The sequence below is a fragment of the Callorhinchus milii genome, unplaced genomic scaffold (genome assembly GCF_018977255.1).
Source record: "Callorhinchus milii isolate IMCB2004 unplaced genomic scaffold, IMCB_Cmil_1.0 Scaffold2, whole genome shotgun sequence".
Lineage (NCBI taxonomy): Eukaryota > Metazoa > Chordata > Chondrichthyes > Chimaeriformes > Callorhinchidae > Callorhinchus > Callorhinchus milii.
In genome coordinates, this window is record NW_024704743.1 from 102,691,478 (window position 1) to 102,716,311 (window position 24,834).

At 38.8% G+C, this 24,834-nt stretch overlaps 1 protein-coding gene across 1 annotated transcript in view; it reads right to left on the minus strand.

Moving 5' to 3' along the window:
* Positions 1-6,197: 6,197 nt before the first annotated feature.
* Positions 6,198-24,834, minus strand: part of csmd3b (CUB and Sushi multiple domains 3b) — a 773,500-nt gene continuing 754,863 nt past the window's right edge. The window contains exons 63-70 of the mRNA XM_042331884.1: positions 21,471-21,582; positions 19,465-19,644; positions 17,775-17,840; positions 15,440-15,598; positions 14,182-14,291; positions 11,897-11,984; positions 7,781-7,916; positions 6,198-6,514 (exon numbers count right to left, since the gene is read on the minus strand). Of these exons, the coding sequence (XP_042187818.1) occupies positions 6,355-6,514; positions 7,781-7,916; positions 11,897-11,984; positions 14,182-14,291; positions 15,440-15,598; positions 17,775-17,840; positions 19,465-19,644; positions 21,471-21,582 (1,011 nt within the window). The 3' untranslated portion in view covers positions 6,198-6,354. The remainder of the gene's footprint in view (positions 6,515-7,780; positions 7,917-11,896; positions 11,985-14,181; positions 14,292-15,439; positions 15,599-17,774; positions 17,841-19,464; positions 19,645-21,470; positions 21,583-24,834) is intronic.

The window sequence follows — 24,834 nt, forward strand, 5'->3', positions numbered from 1 at the left end:
ACCATTGATTTGCGATGTCAAACATCTGCTTGGCCACTTTCCTTTCACACATAAGCCAACATGTTCTTGTTACAGTCTGTCTTTCCAAATTGTAACAATGATCTTTGCTATTTCCTGTGTGATTCCTGGCAGCAGGTCAATTACTGACACCTGCTCCATGCATCAGTTATGCCAGAAAGCAATCAAAATATGATTCAGTCCCTGGATTTTTTGCAGTTCAACATTTTCCTCTCACACCCTTTAACCAATGTCATAGCATTGTCTTAAATAACACAAGAGAAGAATACTGGTGTCAAGCCTCCATTCCCACTTTTCAGAAATGCTTCAACAGAACAATACTTACAGAAACATCAAGACAAGAACAAGAAGACACAGATTTAGAGTTGCAATTCAGGACAGACATCGTGGAGTGTTCTTTATCCAGAGAGAAATTAATGACTAAAAGGATGGTTGAGAACAGGACGGTGAGACCAAAAATAGTTTTGATGCTGCAATTGGAAGATGGTAGGGTGGGTGTTTGGATCAGATCAAAAGGACTGAAGGACTTTCTTCATCCAAACATCTGTTGTGATCTTGATTCACTCTTGCTGCTGAAGATTGAAATTCAGTACTAGAGACCAATGAATACCTTCAGCTATCAACAGGGTGGAATTTTCAACAGGGTTGCAATTTTCACTCTCTCCCATTTCAAACTCTCTCACTTGGGTTTTACTTGTGGTGACTCAAGCCCAGGAGATGTCATTTGAGTGACTTCTCCCACTAACTGTATGGGCCAGGGTGACATGCTTCCAGTTTCTAGAAAAGGTCACATCTTGGGGAAAATTGCTGTTAATGGCAGCAATGCTGAGAATGACACTAAAATCTGACAAATCACACATTATTTGAAACCAATGATACCCTGGGGCGGGATGTGTGTGTGTGTGTGTGGGGGGGGGGGGGTGGTTAGTGGGGCAGAGAGGTGCTGAGAATTAAAAACTGATAATCCTTTTATTAGCTCAGTCTCACAATATTCTGTCCCATTTGAGTGGACATACATCATGCCAGGTCCCCACTTGGAATCTTTATTACAACATTTCTATTATAAATGGCCACACATCAGACACAATTGATACCCATGGCCACAGGACTGGTATGCCCATAATTAAATAAAACGAGTGATGTGGTTGGAGGTAGACTGAAAAGAAACACCACAGTTTTGCCACAAAACATATGTGGGATGAAATTTGTAGCTGTTTATGGAAATTATCACATAGACTATGTTATGAAATGGCATTGATTTTGTTTTGTTGTTTCAAAGACTAAAATACAATTATTTATCCACTTTGCCCCATTGATAGCATTCATTGCAGAAAAAAAGATATTCATTTCTGTGACAGATTCTAAATGGTTTCATCACAGTTTCCTGATTGATCCCAAAGGTGTCAATAATGTCCTGCAGTCACATATATCTTTTGTGGGACAAATAGCCTGCATTTACTACTGCAATGAAATGATATCTTTCCACAGGAAATTATTAATAATAATAATAATAATCCTTGCATTTGATATAGTGCTTTTCACGTCGGGAAGATGTCCCAAAGCGCTTCACAGAACACACTGTAAAGTGAATTGACTGTATATTTGTGGGCGAACGTGGCAGCCAATTGCACACAGCAATGTCCCACAAACAGTCGTAGATTGAAAATGACCAATTTATCATTGTTTTTGGTTTTGGAGGAATTATTATTAGGCGTGTGGAGTAAGGAAACTTGCCCAAGGTTTCGCCCTGCCTGGAATTAAACTCAGGTCTCTCACTTGCAAAGCGAGTGCTCTAACCACTGAGCTACAGGATTCCATTATTGTACAAATAGGAGCAGCTAATGTGTCAAAAACTCCTGAACATGCCTTAATACATTATTTCACAAGCTTTTTAAAAAGTTATCATGTTGCATCTTCTCTGAAGTGTTTTGTTGAGGTTCACAGCAGTACTCACGGTCAGATGTTTAAAAACTGCATAATCTTGCAATAAATGAAAATGTTGTGCCTTTGTGTGGTTACAATGCATTGTTTTCAGCATTCAGTGTTTGTCTACAAATAAATACACAATCACTACACATAATTATATAGAGTAATACCACATGGAAACATGCCATTCAGCCCTTCTAGTCCATGCTGGTGATTATACTCTGCACTAGGTTGATCATTGCTAGGTGGCAGTCTCGTGAATGTTCAAAAAGGGGAAGGAACGATAGAACTGCACATTATTGAGTCCAATTGAAAATGGATCCAGATGCAAAAAGTATAAACTTTAAACTGTAGTAAATATTGCTTCTGCATCTTGTTTTTATTGAGCACATGCAAGATATCATCAGACCCCTGCTCTACACAAACCCAAACCCTCCTATAACCTCACCTATACCCATCTAAAATCCTGTGAAGCGCTTGGAATGCGAAACCAATGTGAAAGACACTGTATCAAATACAAGGATTATTATTATATTGCGAGGATCTCAGGGGTGAAGGTTTGAGGGGCGAAGCCCATGTTGCCTTAAAGGTCTGAGCATGGCCTAAATGTTTCTCTCTATATCTCTGGGCTGCAGGATAGAGGTCCTTAGCCTTGGGAACCAGGGAGCCATGGGGCCTGGGTCCAAAGTTTGAGAGTGTCTAGATTGGTGGCTGGAGGGTGAGATTACAGGTATGTAAGGAATTGCAAATTGGCTGACTTATTTGTCTACAAAATACACAGTCAATACACATCCAATACCACACAACTATACAATTAGCATTGATCCACAGTGAAACATTGGCTACCTAGACATATTTGGGGGGTGGGGTGGGAGGTCCCATCTGGCAAGGTAGGGGAGTGGGTGATGGGAGTCTACATGTGTGTGAGACAGATTTTTTTCAAATTTCCATTTGGGGCTCGGTTTGGCTAGGTATGAATTCCAGATGCCAGAAGTCCAGCAAACCAGGGGGTTACTGCCCTGCCTTTATATAGGGAGGATATCCCATAGTACATTCATGGTGCTGGATGGGCACCCAAGATATGGGTGGGAGTCGAGGGAGGTGAGGATGGGAAAAATGACAGAAAACACAGTCAAAGAGGTCAAGTCTTTAACAGGTTAGATGCGTATGACGAAATAATATTATAAGCAGGCCAAATGGCCAATTTCCATGCTGTATCATTATGTTTATGGCATAAATAAATATTTAATCAAGAAAATTGATTTTGTTGGCTGACCACTGTCCTATGTAATTTTATGTTCAGATAAAGTGTGCACATTCCATTAAAGACACAGGGAAATTTCCATGCAACTCTGGTTTGGATACTCTTATAATCCTTGCATTTGATATAGCACCTTATCACATTTTTGAGACGTCTCAAAGTGCTTCACGGAAGATACTGTAAAGTGAATTGACTGTATATTTTGTGGGCGAAATGTGACAGCCAATTGCGCACAGCAGTGGCCCACAAACAGTCATGGATTGAGTGCCAAATTATTTTTATTTATTTTGAATAAATTTGGAATGTTTAATACTCTTAAGCATGGTGATGGGTTTCCGCATGTGTCAGACACTCAGCTGACCAAATCAATCCTAATCAAGTAAATTATGATGCAAGGGGAGTGCGGGAACAGTAGTCTTTTGTTATTGAGTGTCTTTCATTGAGTGGCTTGAAAGGCTGCATTTATTAACAGTGTGATAATTGTCACCACTGCTAATTAACAATTGCAGGTTTCAATGTTCATCCTGGTGATTACAGAATCATTAGGGTAAAGCTGTAGTTTTTATCTTTCTCATTACAAAGAAAAAGCAAATGCTCTGATCTATTAATCGACCCACTTCATTCTATCTGTAACATATCAAGAGAAAAAAAACTTTAAATAAAAAGACCAGATCAACAGTATACAAGTTTCCAGGATAAGCAGAATACACAATACAATTTATATTTATACAGCGCTTTTCATGTTGAGAAGATGCCTCAAAACATTTCACACTGGGAACCCAAGCTTTGGGGAGGCGGAGCAGAGGGTAAAGGTGGCCAAAGGCATGGTCTAAAATATAGATTTAAAGGTGAGTTTATTTTAAAGCAGGAAAGGATGAAGCTGATGGACTGCAGGATGGAATTCCAGAGAGTGGGGTCAGAATAGCTGAAAGCTCAGATGGGGGGTGGGAGGGAGGGAGTGACATGAAGCAAGCTGGTATTTGCTGAGTTGAAGGAGTGGACTCGTAGGAACGAGGACTTTGAATTTGATCCACTGGTGCCCAAGCAAGGATAAGGGTGACGGACTCATGTAGCCTGGTACTGGAAAGGACCCTGTAGAGAGTACTCTAAATAAACAAAATATACCAAAGCATTTAGCCATTTATTTTTTTTACAATGTATTGAAAATTTACATCATAGATCCATACATTTTACAAATTTTTTTCATAAAAATATATTTCTTTACAAAAGAAATTTTTATGCATCTAATTATAATAAACATGATACAGAGGAGTAAAGAGATGTACGTGAAATTTGTTTCAGGTACAATTTAAGGTTTGTTCTAATTTCAGTGGACATACTTTGTTTATTGCAATCATTTAAAGAATACAAACCTGGGCAAGCAGGAAAGTACATAAGACAATTTAAGAAAAAACAATTGCCATTAATTTTGATGCAGATTCAGATGCATTGCGAAATTCTTAATTTGAATGTATTTGACTTTTGTGGATTCAAGGTGAAGGGAGGATGGGGTTCTTAAAGCCCAGTACTAAGTTTTTGCCTGAAAAAAAGGAATAACACCCATAGGATTTATAATCTAGCAGTAACAACCTTAAATTCAGTTCATTTTTGGTAGGCACACATTACAGTTACAACAATAATACTATCTCCATCTATGATTTTTTCATAAAATGAAACAGACTACTTTATTTTGATTGTTTCTCCGTTTTAATGCTTTTATGCCAATCTTTCTCTGACAGAGACAAAACACCCTTTTTTGTGTGCATTCAGATGAGTTATGAACGTGAACAATGTCGAGTAGAGACAGAAGGTAGAGACTTGTTGCTACTGCAATGTTTAGTGCGTCCCGCCTCTACTCTTTAAGGCAAATGTTAAAAAGGTGACCGATAGAAATTGCAGTAATTGTGTGGAGCAAGACTGCAGGTAGCACAGCAAATTAAACATCTGAGCTCTCAGACAAATCACAATCACTCACTTCATACAAGAAATGCAGCTCATACCAGCAGACACACTTGCTACGCACAAAATGTTCAAAGCATAGATATGCAATGGGAAAAAGTATGTGTGTTTGAAAATGAGAGAATTGGGCACAAAAAGCTGCCAGCTCTGGTGATACCCTCTGCAGTCGCAGTCTGCACATATAATTTTCCACCTGACAAACCTCAATCAGTTTCAAATAAAACTCAATGTGCTTGATATAATGGGCACACCTGTAATATCATGGGCCTCGATAGTGCAAAACGCATGACATGCACATCATAGGTCACATTATGTTGAAAGCATCCTGACCCAACGGTAGTAAACATACATTATTGGACAATAAATAAAATGATTTGCTGCATGTGTGTAAAAAAAACACAATTGAGCAATCAAATAATAAAGAAACATGCGACATATCATGCATATGTGTTACTTGAAAATATGAATATATAGTATAAATATTTCTCATTTTATTCTGTGGCACTACTTCAACATTTTGTACAAAGAATACAAATTCAAATCAAAAACATGAAAAAAATTAAACAGATGAAGAGGTTTCCTGGGCAATCAAAAAGGACTGGTCATTCATGTTCTCTGGAAATCTGCTGAGTGAGTACATTGTTGGCTGCATTACAGTTCAGGTATTTAAAATTAGTTTTGCAGTTGTTCCTTATAAAGATTATTTTTTTTTACACACGAGAAAGCAAAACCTGTGACAATTGTGAATATACAGTACTTCATGGTCTTTGTTACATTTTCAGTGTTCCAACTTTCATGCCAAATTCCTAGCTCCAGTTGTATTGTGATGTTGGAAACAGAGGTCGAACGCTCTTTCAGTATCTGCGGTACTCTTCTGAGAAGTTATTAGGATTTATCTTTTTTGAAAAAATTCTGGCTAAGCACTCTTGGAGTGCAGCTAAGGTTGCTGGAAAGGTCTCCAGCACAAGCACGAAGAGCAAATCTGTTCCAAACTGGATGAGCCACGAAAATCTGTTCTTTTCCGATTCTTCAGATTAATCTGACACATTGAATTCCTGAAAAGTGTGCTTTAAGTAGCAGTGGACCAAATGTGCATTGTACATAAGTGGGTTTTAGTCAAATTCTGGATGTTCCGAGGATGCAAAGCGCTAGATGTGTATCAGGCTATGGAGTCAAACAATATTCCTGCCTTATACCATTGTACAGACTGTGTTAAGGTTGGGGTCAAACCGAACCGCTTTGCCTTCTGCAGACTTTGCATTTGTGTCATACATTGGATTTTCAAAAGCTGCTTGACCATTGTTGTTCTCGTGTACAGAACAGCCTGTGTATTGTGTCTTGGGAGCAGTCCTGTAAAGAAAATGGGAAAATTTATTGCATCAAATCTAAGTGCAGAGCACGTTAACATAGAATATTTGCAGAAATGTCACTGTGTGTTTTAAAACCTGATTGCACCATAAAAAGATACCTCCTGTCCACCATCACGATTCTGTAAAATGACCTACAATTGATGCCTCTTGTCAGTCACTGAAATTTATAACAAAAATCGATCAATTCTGTTTTATGCACCTTCGTCTTGCTTTTTGCAACTCCAAGACAAACACAAAAAAGCTTGTGAATTAGTCTCATTTAACAAATCTGTAGATTTTATGCAGTGCACTTAGAATTTTTGTTAATTGAGGTGTGACTGAGGTAATTAAATATTCTTCATGACTAAGCCTAAATCAGCCTAGATGTTATTATTAAATGCTAAAATGAAGTTAGCCTATGCTCTAAAACACAGAACTTAATGATCTTAATTAAGCATTTATTTTCTGTGTGATTCCATAGTTCCTATATTGTGCTGTTTGAGCTTTTCCTTGTATTCAATGATTTAAATTCTCATTTTTAAAATAACCAAACAAAGCGCAGCTCAGCTGATGGCTTAGTTGATTAATCTACTGCTCAAAATGAAACTGAGTAAAAGAATCAACACTAAAGTTCTGCTTTGTTATGGTATTACAACCAGTGGATATTGCATACTACAATATCATAGCTAAGCACAATTCTGGTTTAGATACTTTGAAACAGTATATTGCAGTTGCAATACACTGCAGCATCATCTTCAATTGAGTCTAAGGTCCTATGGGCCTTGGACTCACAAAAGTCCTACTAAATGATATCAATTGAGCCAGGACAACATCTAAATAATGATAATACAATAATTTTGGGATTTGATAATCAATTCAAGTAGGTAAAACAAGTAAATAAAGAAATCATATTGGGATTGATATTCTACAGAGCATTAAGATGTGTGCACATGGCTATTTTTTTACATCATTGAATTGGATAGAGTAATATATGACAGAAATTAAAATAATAGGAAAAAAACAATGGGAGCAAGAGAGATGAGAGAGGAAGGGTTAATAGATCAAATAGAATTGAAGGTTTAAAATCTTTGGATCTTGCCGTGTTTTAAATATTCCCTGACACCTGAGCAGTTTTAATAATAATCCTTGCTTTTGATATAGCGCCTTATCAAGTCTTTGAGACGTCTCAAAGCCCTTCACAGAATATACTGTAAAGTGAATTGACTGTACTGTCATATTACTTGCTGGAATACTGGAAGGCACCAACCTTTGTTTGTAAAGATAAAACCCGAATCCTGCAAAGATAAGAGCAAAAAAAGGCACAAGGATGGCGATGGCCACAGAACTGCTATTTGTACCGTGTGGTTGGTTGGGAGAATTTGAATTGTGAGATGAGTTCAAACCTGCAGTGGAAAGAATAATACAAGTGTGAGATACAGCAAAACAGCTATCTGTTACAAACATGTTGCAAAATGCATTAGGCAACATATCTACATTACTAAAAATGTATTACCTACATAATAATAATCAGCAGCATTAGCCTTCTCATCACATTGTCGAAACATCTCAAAGCGCATCACACATCATAGGATTTTACTGTAAAGTGTAGTGACCATATTTTTAGAAATTATTGTACAATGTCGTCACTATATTTGCAGGTAATCACAGCAGCGAATTTGCACACAGCAATGCCCCAAATACAGCCGTGAAGTGAATGACCAATTGTATCTGAGATAACAGATACCAGGACAACTCCCTTTTTTTTTTGAATAGTGCTATGGGATCTTTAATATCCACCAAAACAGGTAGACAGAATCCTCTTTTACCATCTCATCCAACGGACAGCAACTCTGACAATGCAGCAGTCTCACAGCAATGAATTACCAGTGAAAACTATGAGCTCAATATCCCATCATGGGGCTTGAAGTACACAATGTAGTAGACGCCACCCTTTTGCCTTTACATTTTGATACCAGAAACAATATTAAAAATAATGTTGCTTATATTACATATATAGCTAAGGGGATGGGTTTGGTGAACCATATATATATATACATTGGCTTGTCAATATTCATACTTTATTTTCCACAATTTTAAGTAGATAATCATTGAAAATCATCCATCGTAAAATAAGAGCTAACATGAGCATGAAATTTAATTACTGTGTATCTATTAATCACATCTCCAACAACTTCTTTCTGGAATAAGGCATATCAAGGTAATAAAAGCAGTTAACCGTAACTAATGTTTTGATCTATTCTTTTTTCTATTATTGGAACAAATAATCTGCTACAGATAGCACTCACCACGATACAGAGAAATACAACAATGACTTGTTCTATTAGGCAACTTTATTATTATTGTCACGGTTGACATCACTTTAAACTGTAATTAATAATATTACTTTGCTTTTGATAATCATACCTACCGCATCAAAAGGAATGCCATATGAAAGAGAGGGGCTTGAAGGAGTATCCTTTCTCTTTGACCGTGCCTTCAGCTCCCCTCTCGACTCTCTTCCTCCTCCTCGCTCCCTCCCTTCCCTCCCCTCACCGTGACCATTCCCCCCCCTCTCCCTCCCTTCCCTCCCCTCACCCTGACCATTTCCCCCCTGCTCGGGTCATGACCCAACTGTGCAGCGCCTTGGGACGTCCTCCTGACGTGAAAGGCGCTCTATAAATGGAATCTTGTTGTTGTTGTTGTTGTTGTTGAGTATGGTTGGTGGGATTGAAGTGATCTCCTTACTCTGTGAGCCAGTGTGAACTCAATGGAGGTTCACCTGGTGTCTTGACCAGCAATCCTCCAAATAGGTTGATCTTTAAACTCATAAGTGCTTGTGCAACCTTGTGCGCAAAATGGTCAGTATCCCATAACTCACAATTTGATTGATCGTTGAGGTAAGTGATTGCATTAGGAAAAAGAAGTGAGTTTCCCTTGGTTTCGCCTGACCAATTCCAACCTGATGGGCCAAATAGCCTCCTTCTGGCCACTAGAACTCTCAATCTAGTTTGGATAGATGGTTTTATGGTTGGCCGGGTGTCTGACACATGCAGAAACCCATCACCATGCATGTAACTGACACCCGGCTGGCCAAAAAAAAGGCCTCCTGTGCTTTAAATTTATATGTTTCTAAGCATGTAGATCGAAAATGACCCATTTAATTATTGTTTTTGGTTTTTGGAGGGATTATTATTAGGCGTGTGGAGTAAGGAAACTTGCCCAAGGTTTCGCCCTGCCTGGAATTGAACTCAGGTCTCTTACTTGCAAATCGAGAGCTCTAACCACTGAGCTACAGGACTCCACGATTTTACCACCACTTGGGTTAAAAACTGAAACAGTTCATCACATTTTTAATGTAATGTCACATCAAATCTAAGATGAACTTTTGCACATTTTCCACTGTTAACATGTAGAGTTTCCTTGAAAACAACTTGAGCAATTCAAATGCAAGAAGGACTGAATTAAAATTTGAGGCAACCAGAAAGTACAAAAAGTGACCTGAGCAGACAAAGTTGTTTCTACCTCGCTTTCTTCATGCAATCGAGAGGCTAACATCAATTAGAACCTTTTTTTGGTTGTTTGCCAGACTCAGAAATAGCAAATGAATCAATTCAGCATTTGCAGTTTTTGATATTGTATTGTTTTGTATCGATAGATCTTATTGCAAACTCTTAACAGACTCAAAAAGGTTTCATCTGCTGCACTCCAATGTTTGACCGACAACTGCTCTGGTGAGAGGAATCTAGGCTTTAGAATTCCTGCTCATCCTTGTCACTTGTTTTGAACTCAAGTCGCTGAATGAATGTGCTTGTACCTTCAGGTTAAATAAGCGTGAGTGCTGGGTGCTCTGCATTTACTGTCCACTACAGAGTTGAGAAATGCATTATATGAGCACTTCAACCACAATTAGTTCCTGAAATCTTGTGAACTACATGTTACAGCAGTATCTTGGACAGGAATTGGACAGGACCCAAGTCTTTAATGTGAATGATTAATCAGTTACTGAAAAGGAATGATGGCTATGCAAATACACTAATTAGAATGCCATCTTAATCATAATTAATACTTTTTTTTCCTTGGACAAAACTCGATAAGCCATTTTAAAATGATTGTAAATTCTCCTGCAAGAGAAATTCTTTGGATTTCATGCTTTATAATGTGAGAGTAATATGATGGAAGCTTGGCCTGAGATTTACTATTCTGTTACAGTAGAAAAGAGTTACAGCATTATCCAATGCCGCCAATGCATGTATTCTATGATACCATAAATGTCTGGACGTAAAATAGAGTTGGATCACTAGTATCTATAGGAAAATCATGTCTTAATTCATGATACAAACACATACTTTCTTCAAATTAGTTGTCCTGGAATGGGGCAGTTAATGGAGCAGGTATGTGATCCCACAAAGTGTTGGGTTGTGAGATTCATGCTTGCCCAGAGGATGAGCTCAAGTTCCACAATGTCATTCAGTGAAGGTCAATAATATCAGTAATCCTTGCATTTGATATAGTGCCTTATCACCTCTCAAATAGCTTCACAGTATTTTACAGTAAAGTACAGTGATTGTGTATTTGTAGGTGAATTTATAGGTCAAGCAACAGATCACCAAACTGATCACCAAAGAGTAGGTCACCTGTCCACTCACTCACCAAGAGACAGCGTGTGGCAAATGAGAGGAAGAACAAAAAGCTCTCCACAAGGGAGGCCTGTGAGACTGGTAATGATTCTGATGCTGACAGTTTTTAAAAATGCAATTCAATTCATTTTCTCAAAAATTATTTTATATTTGAAAAACAAAACAGTTAGAAGACCAGTTCAGTACCACCATACATACATTTATGCAATAGTATCCTAAGGCACAGACTGATAGCAAGTGTTTCTTGCTCATAGCTCGGGCATTTAGCTGGAGACAAGTCCTGTTTGAAAAGCATACTAATGCCACCTTGGTGTAATCACCACCACACAAACTATACAGCAATATAAAATTGGTCATTCACTTCATGGCTGTTTGTAGAACATGAATTACTGTATGCAAATTCGATGCTGCATTTACATATTCAAAAAGTGAAGGGAGTTTCTCCCAATGTCCTGGCCAACAATTTCCCAGATGATATTGGTCTTTTACTGACCATGATTGTTTGTGGGAACATTGCTGTGCATAACTTGGCTGCCGTGTTTTACCTTCGAAAATATAAAGCCACTACACTTTACAATGAATCCTTTGAACTGCTTTGAGGCATCCTCCTGATGTGAAAGGTACTGTATTATTCTTAATAATAATAATCACTGAACAACTGTACAGCTCGTATTACCTGTAACATCATTGCTTAATTAAAAATGTGCATAACTATGAATTTGGTATATTCAAAGAGCAGGATTTACCTAATCTCTGCAATCCAAACTGCCCATAATCTTCACCCTGTATAAATCCTTGAAAAACATATGTGGCCCCGTCAGGTTCAGCAGAAACCTAGTGGAAATAAATTAATGTTAGTATTCATAGTGGAATTAATCTGCACTATTTCTTAACAGTTGTCGTAATATGAAATGCGTAATTATTGAATTACTGAAACATTTGATGAATGGGTAGGAATTCCACGTGGATTCAGAATGACTCCACTAACATGATATTTCAGAGTGTGCAGAATTGGTCAAATTGTGGAATTCAGTTTTCTGTAGCTTCTTAAAAGAAACCTACAAAAATCTGACTTCAAAATGTTATTTTATTTGAGTAAAAGTGAAAATTCTACCCACGAGTGTGCTGAAAAATGTACATTTGATATTTTAGGATGCATTCATCAGCATTTTCAATGTTTTAGAAATCTGATAATTATACAAATTAGATCTCAAGAACTGAATTTAACATTTTCGTGATCTTGACATTAATGGAAATGGCCCACATGAAACAGCTTCTGTCTACTGTAGAGAATAACAATCAGTCAACTCACTAGCTGGCCATCTAGCTTAATGCCCAACTCTGTTAGGAGCAAACATGAAATTAATTTTGCAGTTAAAATATCCCCCACACCACAAAGCTGCTGTCAACTGCAACGGAACCAATTGCAAAATCTTTTGTAATGACAGCTTGAAGTTAGGCCACCAGCTGCTATGCATTGAAATACCTGGCAAATGACATTCTCATCCTAAACAGAAATAATGGAAAGCCTTTTATCAGCTGCTGGTATTAATAATGTAAATCCATGTTAGTTTGCTGCACCACACAGGAGACAAGATCTGCACTGTTACAGCATGACAGTTGGAAGCAAAAGTCACTGAAAATAGACCCACTGGGCTTTATATTCTTGGTACTGTGCATTTTAGTGTTGAGCGATACCTGAAACTGATTTGCAGGAGAGTCCTATAGGATGTACATAGAGGATTATGGGCAGGTAAGAGACATACAGCCTCTGGCTTCTTTCCTCTTTTCCTCCTTTTTGTTGTTGCTGTTATTCAGAGATGTGTGCAGTGATTTAACATGGATTTAAATTATTTACAGCAGCTCATGAATGGTTTTGCCTTCTTGCTATTTAAGAACATACGCACATCAATAGATAGCAGCTGGTGAGCTGATGCAACTCTGATTAGAAATACATCCAGCTCCCCTGATGGCTGAGTTACTAAAGCCATCACCCAATGTGATATTAAGCCATATAGACACAGAAGGTTCAGGTTTGTTTCCCCCGATCTATACTGATGTAACTTGTCTCAGTTGGAGCACATCTAGGGACTCTACAATTGATCTCACAGACCCCGGGCAAGCAATGGGGGAAGAGGAAACAAAAATAGCCTGTTTCTGATCACAACCAATCATTATTGATGCGTGTGAACACTTGTCAGGTTGAGCACATTCTATCTTGAAATGAGACATCTCAGAAGGGACCTTATGGAGGCATATGATATTTTAAATGGAATTGAGATGTCTCCTTTGAAGACTTACTGTGCTCAACTTGATGGGATTGAAAACTCAAGACAGTAGAAAAACAGGCCCACAGCTTTAGGATTTCAAAGAGCAACTGTAGAACAGACTCCAGCAAGTATCTCTTTACCCAGAATATAATTATGGACTGAAACAAGTTACCAGGATGGGTGGTTGAAGTCAGGATGCTGAGCTCATTTAAAAAAACACAGCTTGCTACAGTGATGGGAAAATAGCAGGATTGGTATTCTGGAAGGATGAGATCTGATGAGATGAAGTGCCTCCCTTATCTAAACCAATTTTAGAATCTTGTGATCTTTGATTCAGCTGAAATGAACTCCACAGTTGAATAGTCCATTGATACTCCTGAAGTACATCTCCTCCAGAGAACCCTAGGTATTATCAAACCCTCCAGAACTAAGCTCCAAGGCAACCTCAGCTCTGAGATGAGCTCCTATTGATCAGTCCATGAGGTTACTTCTGGGAGAAGTTCTTCGTGTCTAGAGATGCTTTCCTGGCATTGAATATCAAATATGCAAGAATTATTATTGAGAACTATTCAATCCATTAAGGTTGAATGAAACAATAGTTCTATTATTGTATATTGGGGATGGTCTTGTTTGTGATGGTGACATCTTTAGCATTTTATACTTGACTAGCTTGTAGGTATTGCTGAGAAATGAGATAGACATTCAGTAAGAAATTAGTCAGCTACCTAAGCCAACTGAGGAGTTTGTGGCAGGACACTTACATAACCATCCATAGCCCACTTGTCTTTAATCTTGCTTGCAGAAGCTTGACCTGCGGTTTTCACTTTATACATCAAAAGCATAAGTCGCGCTTCCTGACTTTTGTAGATACCTAATATGTGAGAGAAACAAATATTGTTTACAAATGTATTGATGTCCAAATACACCAGAGCAGTTTGTTCAACCTGTGCAGCTTTGTATTTTTAAGAATCATTGTTCTGAAGTCAGGAATTAATGTGAGAGGGGTGTTCCCACCCACAGACAGATATTAAAAATTGATGAAAAATGTACTTTATAACATCTGATAAATAATGAATCATTTCTGAAATATATTTTTTATTCCCAGGATTTTCAAATTCTTGCTTTAGGCTTTTTGCTATGGATCCAAAATAGTGACATTTGCATCCTCCTCCATGGCATATATTTGCTAACGTCTTACTGTCTTTACGTATGGTAACTGAATGTTCTCACAAACTGTTCACCACATCAAACTCAATAATTGTTATTATGTCTCTCATGCTCCCCTATTTGCCCTTCAGGAAAATGCTTAGCAAGCTTTCTATGTTCAAATACCTACTAATCATTGCATTTAATGCACTTCACTTCATAGGATTTACTATAAAGTGTAGTGACTGTGTATTCAAGTGTATGGAGTTGAACGTGGTAGTGAATTTGAACACAGCAATGGGCCACAAATCTAATAATTCTTCAATTAGTGAGCACAGACTTGCTTCATATTCCCCACAACCACCATCAGTGGACAGGCTTTCAGCCATTATGCTCCCATTCTCTGGAACTCTCTCTTTCCCTCATCTTGTTCAAGGTCAGCTTCTGTTTGAGTGCGCTTTCATTCATCTTTCCCGCCTCACCATCTTTGGCTCCCAAAACGACCCGGATGCTCACATAGCAGTGTCAAGCACTTTTAGACATCTGTCCGATGTGTACAAAGCTATATAAATCTAATTGTACTGTGGTTACATCGAGAAGATATCTAAAAGCGCTTAACAGGATTTACTGTTTAGTGTAGGAACTATATACTTTTGTAAGTGATCACGGCAGTCAATTCAATCAGTTTCAAAAACTGCCATGCAATGCAGTTAAACTAAATGCAATTTGTTGTGTTGCCATGAAGTGAAAATCAGTGTTATCTTGGGGATTATTTGTTTTAAACCCTATCCATTTTATTTGAATCAGAATGGGATCTACATATTTATTGCTCTGAGGAGATTCATTCAGAGATATCATTTGACAGAAATGTACCTGAAAGCTGAAGTTCCATGTTGCTGTTTGTCAGTGTTGCATTTACTCTGCCTGTCGATATGTTGTAGCTGGTGACTTTCAATGTCATCGGCTGCTTCTGTCCTTTGTAATTGTAAGATCCTTTCCAAATGTAAAGTGGGGCAAAGACATCATCTGGAACTGTACAGAACGAGCAGAAGTGTTAGCAATGAACTATAAAGAACTAAAGTGCAACTCCATGAAATATTAGTGCAACATTAAGATATTTTGACTTACCAAAGAAGCATTACAACAGAGGATTTTAAACACAAGGAGGAGGAATTTGCAACATGATAGCAAATTGTGTCGTCGTACCATTATTGACTCATTTGAAGTCTGACTCATTCTCCACACCCCGTAACTTTAGCACGATGGTTTCCTCTGCAGGAGCGTTTTTGAAAATTATTTGGATGCTATCTTTAATACTGGCACAAAAAATATGGCACACAAGTACATTTTTACCAACTCAGAGTCAATGTTTGATGACTGAGTTAAGCCAGGGTCCAATGGCTTGATCTTCAAAAATACTGAGAAGAGAAACTTCAGTCCCCAACATTTACATAGCTGTCTGTCAATTATCCCTCAGATAAAACTGGAAATGATGAGCTGAATGACTCATTGAAATATTGCCACAATATTTATTTGTTATGCCTTCCTGTGCTCTTTTATGTGTTTGCAGTTAATATTTTACTATTCTGTCTCAAAAATCAAAAACAACAACAACAACAAGATTTCATTTATAGGGCGCCTTTCACATCGGGAGGACGTCCCAAGGCGCTGGACAGTTGGGTCAGGACCCAAGCAGGGGGGTAAATGGTCAGGGTGAGGGGAGGGAAGGGAGGGAGCAAGGAGTGGGTAGAGAGTTGAGAGGGGAGCTGAAGGCACGGTCAAAAAGAAAGCTCTTGAGACCGGCTTTGAAGGAGGAAAGGGAGGAGGCAAGGCGAAGGCACTGGGGGATAGAGTTCCAGAGCCTAGAGTCTGAGAGTCTGAAGGCCCGACCACCGAGGGTAGGGCGGTTGGGGCGGGGGATGTGGAGCAGACCGGAGCCAGAGGAACGGAGGGTACGGGCATGTAAGTAGGGGGATAGTAGGTCGGAGAGGTAGGAGGGAGCAAGGCTGTGAATGGCCTTGTAGATGAGGATGAGGATCTTGTATTCGATCCTCTGGGGGATGGGGAGCCAGTGGAGGCGAGCGAGGGTGGGAGTGGTGTGGTCCCGAAGCCTGGTGCGGGACAGTACACGAGCTGCAGAGTTCTGAATGACCTGCAGCTTGTGGAGGGAGGTGCCGGGAAGGCCGGCGAAGAGAGAGTTCCCATAGTCCAGCCTTGAGGTGATAAAGGCTTGGACCAGTGTTTCAGCAGCGTGAGGGGTGAGGTAGTGCCGTAGTCTGGCGATGTTTCGGGGTGATGGAAGGCGGTGCCAGTTGTGGCGTGGATATGAGGAAGAAAGGACAGCTCAGGGTTGAACAGATCGCCGAGGTTCCTGATTGGCTTTTGTGTTAACACAAAACAAGTGTAAATGTACTGATAAATACACAAATGGTAACATCAGTATCCAGACAATGACGAGAAGAAATCTATGGAGATTTTGAATATTCTTGGGAATTGGGCAGTGGCAGATGAAATTCAATGAGGAGAAATGTAAAGTACTTCACATGGGGACAAAAAATCCAGGAAGGGACTATTATTTAAACAGAAGGAAAATAATATGTATGGAAATTGAAAAGGACCTGGAAGTCCTGATTGACAATAAATTGAAGCTCAACAGTTCTGGTCGCTGTAGTACAAAAAAGATATTAGAGAAATCGAGAAGATACAGAGGTGGGCAACCAAAATGATTGAGCGAATGGAAGGACTGGACTATGCAGAGCGAGTAAGTAAATTGGGCATGTTTATGCTGGAAAAGAGAAGAGTGAGAGGTGACATAATTGCTGTCTTTAAGATTTTAAAGGAACAAGACAATATAGATCATGACAGGCTGTTTCAACTTATCCAAAATAGTAGAACCAGAGGACACGGCATACAATTGAAGAGGGGTAAATTCAGAATGAATCTATGCAAACACTACTTCAGTGAGGGAATGGTGAATCAGTGGAACAGCTCCCAAGGGAGACGGTTGAAGCAGGAAGTGTTGATTCTTTCAAACACATATTAGATAATTTTCTTTTAGAAAATAACATTATGGGATATTGTACATAGGTAGTTTGGGACATATGTGCATGGGACATATGTGCCAGGAAGGTGGAAGGCGAACTAGATGGACCTTGGTCTTTTTTCTTATGTTCTTATGTATGTTCTTATGTTGATGAAATACACTCACCATTCAGTTTTGGGCTTGGTGTTCCAATTGAAGGTCTGCTGCTTTTCTCTGATCTCTTTGAACCAGCTATTAAAATAAAAAAGACATTTTTCAGCTCCAATTTCGATACAATATTCCTGTACAGGCATGGTTCAATAATGGTGTTCACTGAGCTAACCATCAGCTACTTTATATGACAGTCACCATTCATTTTAAAACTCATTCACAAACATGGTACAGAGAAGTGTCAATAGAAATCAATTTCTTAGTGGAAAAATTAGGCATTCGATAATAACCAAAAAAAGTTAAATTGTTCCACATTTCCATCCTCAAACATTTTCAAACTCCAAAATGTCAATTTCATTTTGTCAGTGAGGATCACAAAGGACTTATTACAGGACAGTGTCTTAATTTTATCTTTTAATCTTAATTTTCAGACAGAGTTTGAATTACTGTATCCAGGCCAGGAATAACTGCAGGCTTCTAATAATAATAACAAACTCCTTGCATTTGATGCATCATTTACTCACATCATTGAAAACTCTCAAAATGCTTCCCAAGATTGACTGTGCATTTGTAGGTGATTGCGATAACCACCTCCCCCCCATAATCAATGCCATTTTTATAAAGTTACGGAAGATTGGGAGGCTGGAAATATTCATAATCATGGGAGCAGCAAATCATTTCCACTTCTAACAATTACAATTGAAATCTAAAATTAAATGTTGAAGTGCAACATTTGATAACGTTAAAATCCTTCATGACTCTCTCAATCTTTGAAAAACGTCAGCATTTAAAATTTTGAAATTGAGAGGAGAAACCATTCCTTAGAAGTTTGGGGCAAGAGAGGGAGAGAGTTCAGTTCCAAACCTGTCTTTAAAGACATTTTAACCATAAGAACATAAGAACATAAGAAATGCTGGATGAAAAAGGACCAAGGTCCATCTAGTTCATCTTCCACCTTTCACACCACTGGACTACTGGCTCTGGCCTCCTGCATGTCCCTAGACCTCTCTGATGGCGGCCATACTTTCAACCACTACACCCCAGAATTCTCTCCCTCAATTCCTCTGCCTTGCCCCTCATTCCCCATTTTCAGATACTGCCTTAAGACTTTCCCCTTCAGCTGTGACAATGGTCACCTCTGCCGGCTTGGCGTCAAGCTCCGTCACTGTTAAGCGCTCCGAAAAGCTACCCTGTGCGAAGGGAGCTATATAAATGCAAGTTGTTGTCGTTCTACTCCATGGGCGTACATTCCTTTACGGCACAAAATAAGGTTGAATTCAACTCAGTGAGTGGCTGATAACATAGCAAACATAAAAGTCACTTTAGATTTATAGAGGTTAATATTAGGGCAATAAAGTAGCTGTACATATTAAACAATTTCATAGGCTTTTCAGAATTATACTAGAAAACAATAATAATACAAATATTAGCTAATATTTCACATACTTCGTACACTGACCATATTTTCACTGTTGCTGTACATGTTACGAGTTATTTAGTGCTCAGCAAGCTAATTCTGCAAAGCTTCCATTTATCTTTTATGGCAGTTTTGGGAATGGAGAATGATACATGCATAACAGAAAGCTACAATTATTTGCAGTTAGTGCAATTAGGATGTATGTGGAAAGAGGTCTGATTCCTTGCTTTTGACCAATGCAGAGATTACCTATAATCTGCGTCTTTTGTGAACTGGGTTAATTCTTACCATGACAGACTGGTGCCTTCCCTGTCCATGTCCCATCAGACCTGCACACTCTATGTTCTGATCCTCCTGCCAAGAAGAAGTCAGGTTGGCAGGTGTACAGGAGGATGTAGCCCAATGAAGGTAGGTCCATGCCAACCACATCAGCATGGACAGGTGTCTCTGGCTGTTTGCAGCTGTGAGCTGTAGTGATAACATTTGTACCAGTTAGTGAAAATAAATAAATAACAACTTGCAGAAAATAAAAGCAGTACATTTTCTTTTCAGTTGGTCTCATTTCCTCACCAAATCTGCCATACCCTGGAGTTTAAAGTATTTCAACATGCGTACAGAAGAAAATGATTAATTATTGTGTAGATTCCTGTTTCTCCTGAGGTCTCCTGGCCAACATTTCCCAAATAAAATTAGTCATTTGTTTTTGTGGCTGTTAAAAGTGGGACATTGCCCTGTACAGATTGTCTGGCATGCTCGCCTACAAGTACACAGTCACGACACTTCAGAGTAATTACTGGAAAGCACTTTGAAACATTTCAACATTAGAAGCCATGTATCAAAAGGATTATTATTATAAGATTGATCTCTTCATTGAATTATAAATTTCTGAACAATAAATGGATGCCAATGAAGTTGAATGTGTGACATTTGCAAAAGAGCCAATGGGATTTCTGTAAAATGACAAAATGTGAGGAAAGTCTGGGCAACACAAAATAATGGGCCTGTTCCCAGTTCTACCAATGAGGAAGGAACTAAACAAAACTTCAAAGGGGTTGGCGTAACATCATGAGAGTTGCCTTTGACTATTCCTCTGCTCCTTTGAGCAGTTAGCTGAAGACAGCATGGGTAAAGGCCAAGCAACTGGCTGTTATCTTGCTTCTCGGTGAGGTAACTGTACTCATCTCAGGAAGAAGCAAGGTAAAGAACATGGAGAATACCCAAAAGAGATAAGATAAGATTAAAATCATCACTGACAGTAATGGCTTTTTGTTTAATTCACGACTGTGCATAAGTCTCAGCAGGCTGACCTTTACAAAAGCGTTTTAAAAAAAATTCAAAACCAAAACATACATCTCTTTGGTGACAGTGAGTTTCGACAGTCCCTCTGCCCAAGCGAGAGAGCTATTGTTCAGGAACAGCACGTGGGGAGCAAGCTTTGGCATGTGTGAGAAAGAATGCCTGCAGCTTAACATTACTGATGGAAAAAAGTGGGGAGAATGCGGTATGTGATGTGATAATTATCACCAGTAATATTATATGCCCCCAAACCCAGTTTATACAAGTCCATAAAACACCTGCCCCAATGACAGTTTAGGGAGTGAGGCCCCCACCTCACCCCTCCACCCATGACTTTGAGAGTATTTAGACAGGACTGGAGGGGTAGCACTGCAAACTCGTTTCATTAAAACCAGATTAAAATTTTAATTAAAAAAAGAAAACTTCAAAAACTGTGGGCTGCTTGCTTACCCCCTTCTCTGAAAATAAATATTACATGCTTGACAATTAATAATTTTCTCTCGCTGCCAGGAATGAAGGCTGCCTGTTTCTCTCTTCTTCCACAAGAAAAGCTTTCAAACCCATTTCATTCAGTCTCTACAATGGTAGCAGCTTCCTGTTTGAAAATACTATTTTTACAACTCTCATTTTAACTAAGACATCTTTGGTTCATTGTAACTTCCTACCTTGAAAGTCCACCATAAGACCTATCTTTTGGACTGTGATTTCAGTCATCTTTCTTTTACCGGCCATCTACTCCCAGTTTCAGCTCCAGACAGCTGTACAAAGCACTTTAAAAACATATTCCTGATGTGAAAGATACTACCATCTTCTCATTAACCTGTATAAAACCTTTGATGACCAATTGTAAATGCAAATGTACAATAAATAGTCCTTGCATTTGATACAATGTTCACCTATAAAATACAGTTACTCCACTTTATAGATAATCGTGTGAAGCATTTTGAGACATGGATTATTATTATTATCGCTGAATTCTTCTGAATTGATTTACTTACGTATACAGTCTGGCTGAATGCCGCTCCAGGTGAGATCAGGAAGGCAAATCCGAGTGGTAGATCCTTGTAGCAAATGTCCCTTCTTACAGTGAAATTGGACCACACTTCCTACCTATAAAATATACAGATCAATACATTGAAAATGAAGTCCCGGAGTCCCGTAGCTTCGTGGTTAGCGAGCTCGCCTCACAAGCGAGAGAACCCGGGTTCGAGTTCAATTCCCAAGTGGGACAAAACCTTTGGCAAGTTTCCTTACTCCACATGCCTCTATTTACCAAGCAATAAGTAGGAACTCTGGTGTTAGTCGATTGGCGGACTGGTTTCTGTGGGTAATAATCCCTCCAAAAAAATAAATAAATTTGATTCACTCAATCCACAATCGTTTGTGGGAGACTGCTGTGTGCAATTGGCAGTGGCATTTTCACCCACAAAATACAGTGAATCCACTTTACAATCTCTTCTATGAAATGCTTTAGGACATCTCAACGACGTGAATAGGCACTTTATCAAATGCAGGATTATTATTATTATATAATAATAATACTATTTCTTGCATTTGATATAGTGCTTTTCACATCTTCTAGACATCTCAAAGCGCTTCACAGATTATACTGCAAAGTGAATTGACTGTATATTTGTGGGCAAAACATTGCAGCTAATTGTGCACAACAGTGTCCCACAAACAGTCATGGATTTTTTTTTCTTGAGGGATTATTATCAAGCATGTGGAGTGAGGAAACGTGCCCAAGGTTTCACCCTGCCAGCAATCGAACCCAGGTCTCTCTTTTCAAGGCGAGTGCTCTAACCACTGAGCCATAGGACTCCACAAATAAAGTCATCAATGTATGGCTCATCTTTTCAATTTGGTCCAGCTCTGTTCCTTTTTGCCAATAATTCATGATTGACTGCGTGCTGCACAATTTATTTTCGATTTAAGCACAAATTAAAGGAGAAAGAAACCCTAGAGGCACTTTTTGTTTCTTTCTCATCGCAGCAAATCCAGTTGGTAGCTCAGTCCTGAATCTCACACATGGAGGGAAGCCCCAGGAAAACATTACATTATATTTCTAGGAATATCAGTCTATGAAGGAAACTTGTTTGAAGACAATATGTGTGTAAATCTAACTTGAATTGGTACCCCACTTTGGTTGAAGAGAGATGATAAAAGATCAAATATAATTTTGCCCCTTCAAAGCTCAATCCCAGATCACGCTTGGACATAAAGTGTGCACAAGGACATCAGAAATGTCACTTGTGTTCTCCAAAATATTCTGCCTTCCTGTACTTATGCTTCGACAAGAGTCCGAATCTTTTGGACGTCTTTTCAGTGAGAGAGACTGGCTCTTTCTGGCCAGTGTAAAAAGGATTAGGTTTAATCCATGACTGAGGATGAAACAATTAATGATCATCCACAACCATTTACACTTATGGCTGAGGGAATTCTAAATTCTTATCTCTCCACTTATCAACTCCAAACTCCGAAGCTGCCAGCTGGATGAATTAATTGTACTCTCTAAGGCCCCTGATTCCCTATTTATCGATTACAAGGAGAGCAACCAGCAACTCCTTGTCCTAATTAGGAGCCAACTTCTGTGAATGTAAACAGCTCGAGGAAAACAAGTCATTCGGACACCGAAAGTATACAATTATTAGAACATGCAGTGGGGCAGATTTCTGTGTGATTCCTATCAAGTGATCCAAATCCTGGGAAAGAGGAGAGAGAGAGAGCGAGATACAGAGCCAAAGGGATGGTTTACAAATGTAACCTGTAATGCTACACAGAATGGAGGAAAGTTGAAAAAATTAGCCCGTAGAGACGTACCATTTCAGTTTTTTTTAAAAAGGACAAAAATTATAAAGCAGTAATGGTTAACCCAAATGAAAATGTGGTCATCACTTGTGAGGTTTAGATACGGATGTAGGAGGTTACTTTTCTCAATCTCAGGTCCCTGCACAGTTTGAGGTTCATCACAAAACAGTTTGGAATGAATTGAGAGACACCTTAACTCCAACATGAGATCAACTCGAAGCTGAGGTCACATGAATCAAGGTGATGTACATGGTGGGGGGGCGCGGGAGATCTGTGCAGGAAACACAGCTTATGTTCCAAGGCTCTTGATCCGGTAGCAAGATCTCAGCAATATCACTTGCAATTCGTGTTTTATTTCAGCCTTGATTTTAACAGGCGAGGCTCTCCAATGTAACATTCCATTTCCAGACCTCAGCCTCACACTCAGCAGGAAGATAATGATCCCAATTCAAGGCTATGTTTTGAAAACCACATGTTGCCAAAACCGTTTTAGTTTTTATCTCGACATATTCCTGGCAGACCTATGCCGTTCTTTTTTTAAATCTCAGCTTTCTCCTTTCATTAAGGGCTGAAGATCTTTTCTTAGTTGTCAATGGTATATTGAGTGAGAAAAACCTTATCTTTCTAGAGGTCTGAAAACTTACATAGTCTAAGAACATTTTGTCTTAAAATTTAAGATCGTATGAAATTTTGAAAGAAAAATCATTCTCAACTTGGAAGCTGTTTTTTTTTTAAAAAAACTTCCAAACTAAGACTGAATTTAAGAATGTTCTACAATCCTGGACCATCTTAACTTTTAATTGTTTTACGGATTGAAACTAGGTAGAATTTAAGGCTTCACCAAATCCTGCGCTGCCATTTCCATGAATGGAAATATAATGAGAATACAGTAAGGTGTCGGTTACTGGCTGGAGTGCAAACATCACCAAGTATTAGATTGTCTGGTTTACTGGTCACTGAGAGGTGTAGGGACCTCTTAATTGTTTCCAGTTTTGCTTTTGATGTAATTGTATTTGACAAACAAATAAGCAAATCAAAATAAAAGCTACTGACCAAATTATGTTGCACAGAACAAATGACTACTTCCATTACAATGTGATTGGGAAATAGACAGTCACGACCTACGCTTTCTAAATGTTGATTTTAAATTGCTGTTACATCTCATTAACGAAATGTTATTGGGTACATTTTAATATTCCATCTCATGTGCTATTCTAAGTTTGAGACATCAAAGCAATGACCCTTGATAAATCCTTTCTTCTCCCGAAAACATCTGATACAAGATATTGGCTTCTCTGTCATGAAGAAAACAATAGAAACTGAAAGAGCATATTAGCAATACTATTTAGTGCTTTCCGGAAAAACTGAATGCCAAGACTTGTGAATCTTGCTCGGAAGAACAAGGTATACTTGTCTCCCCATGTGTGTGAGTCCCGGAACTTCAAATGAAGGTCTCCATATACAGAGGTCCAAAGCATGGTGGTTTTCAATGGGGTTTCATAGATGGACTCCATGCCACACATACAAATTTCATTCAGTAGCTTGATGATAATA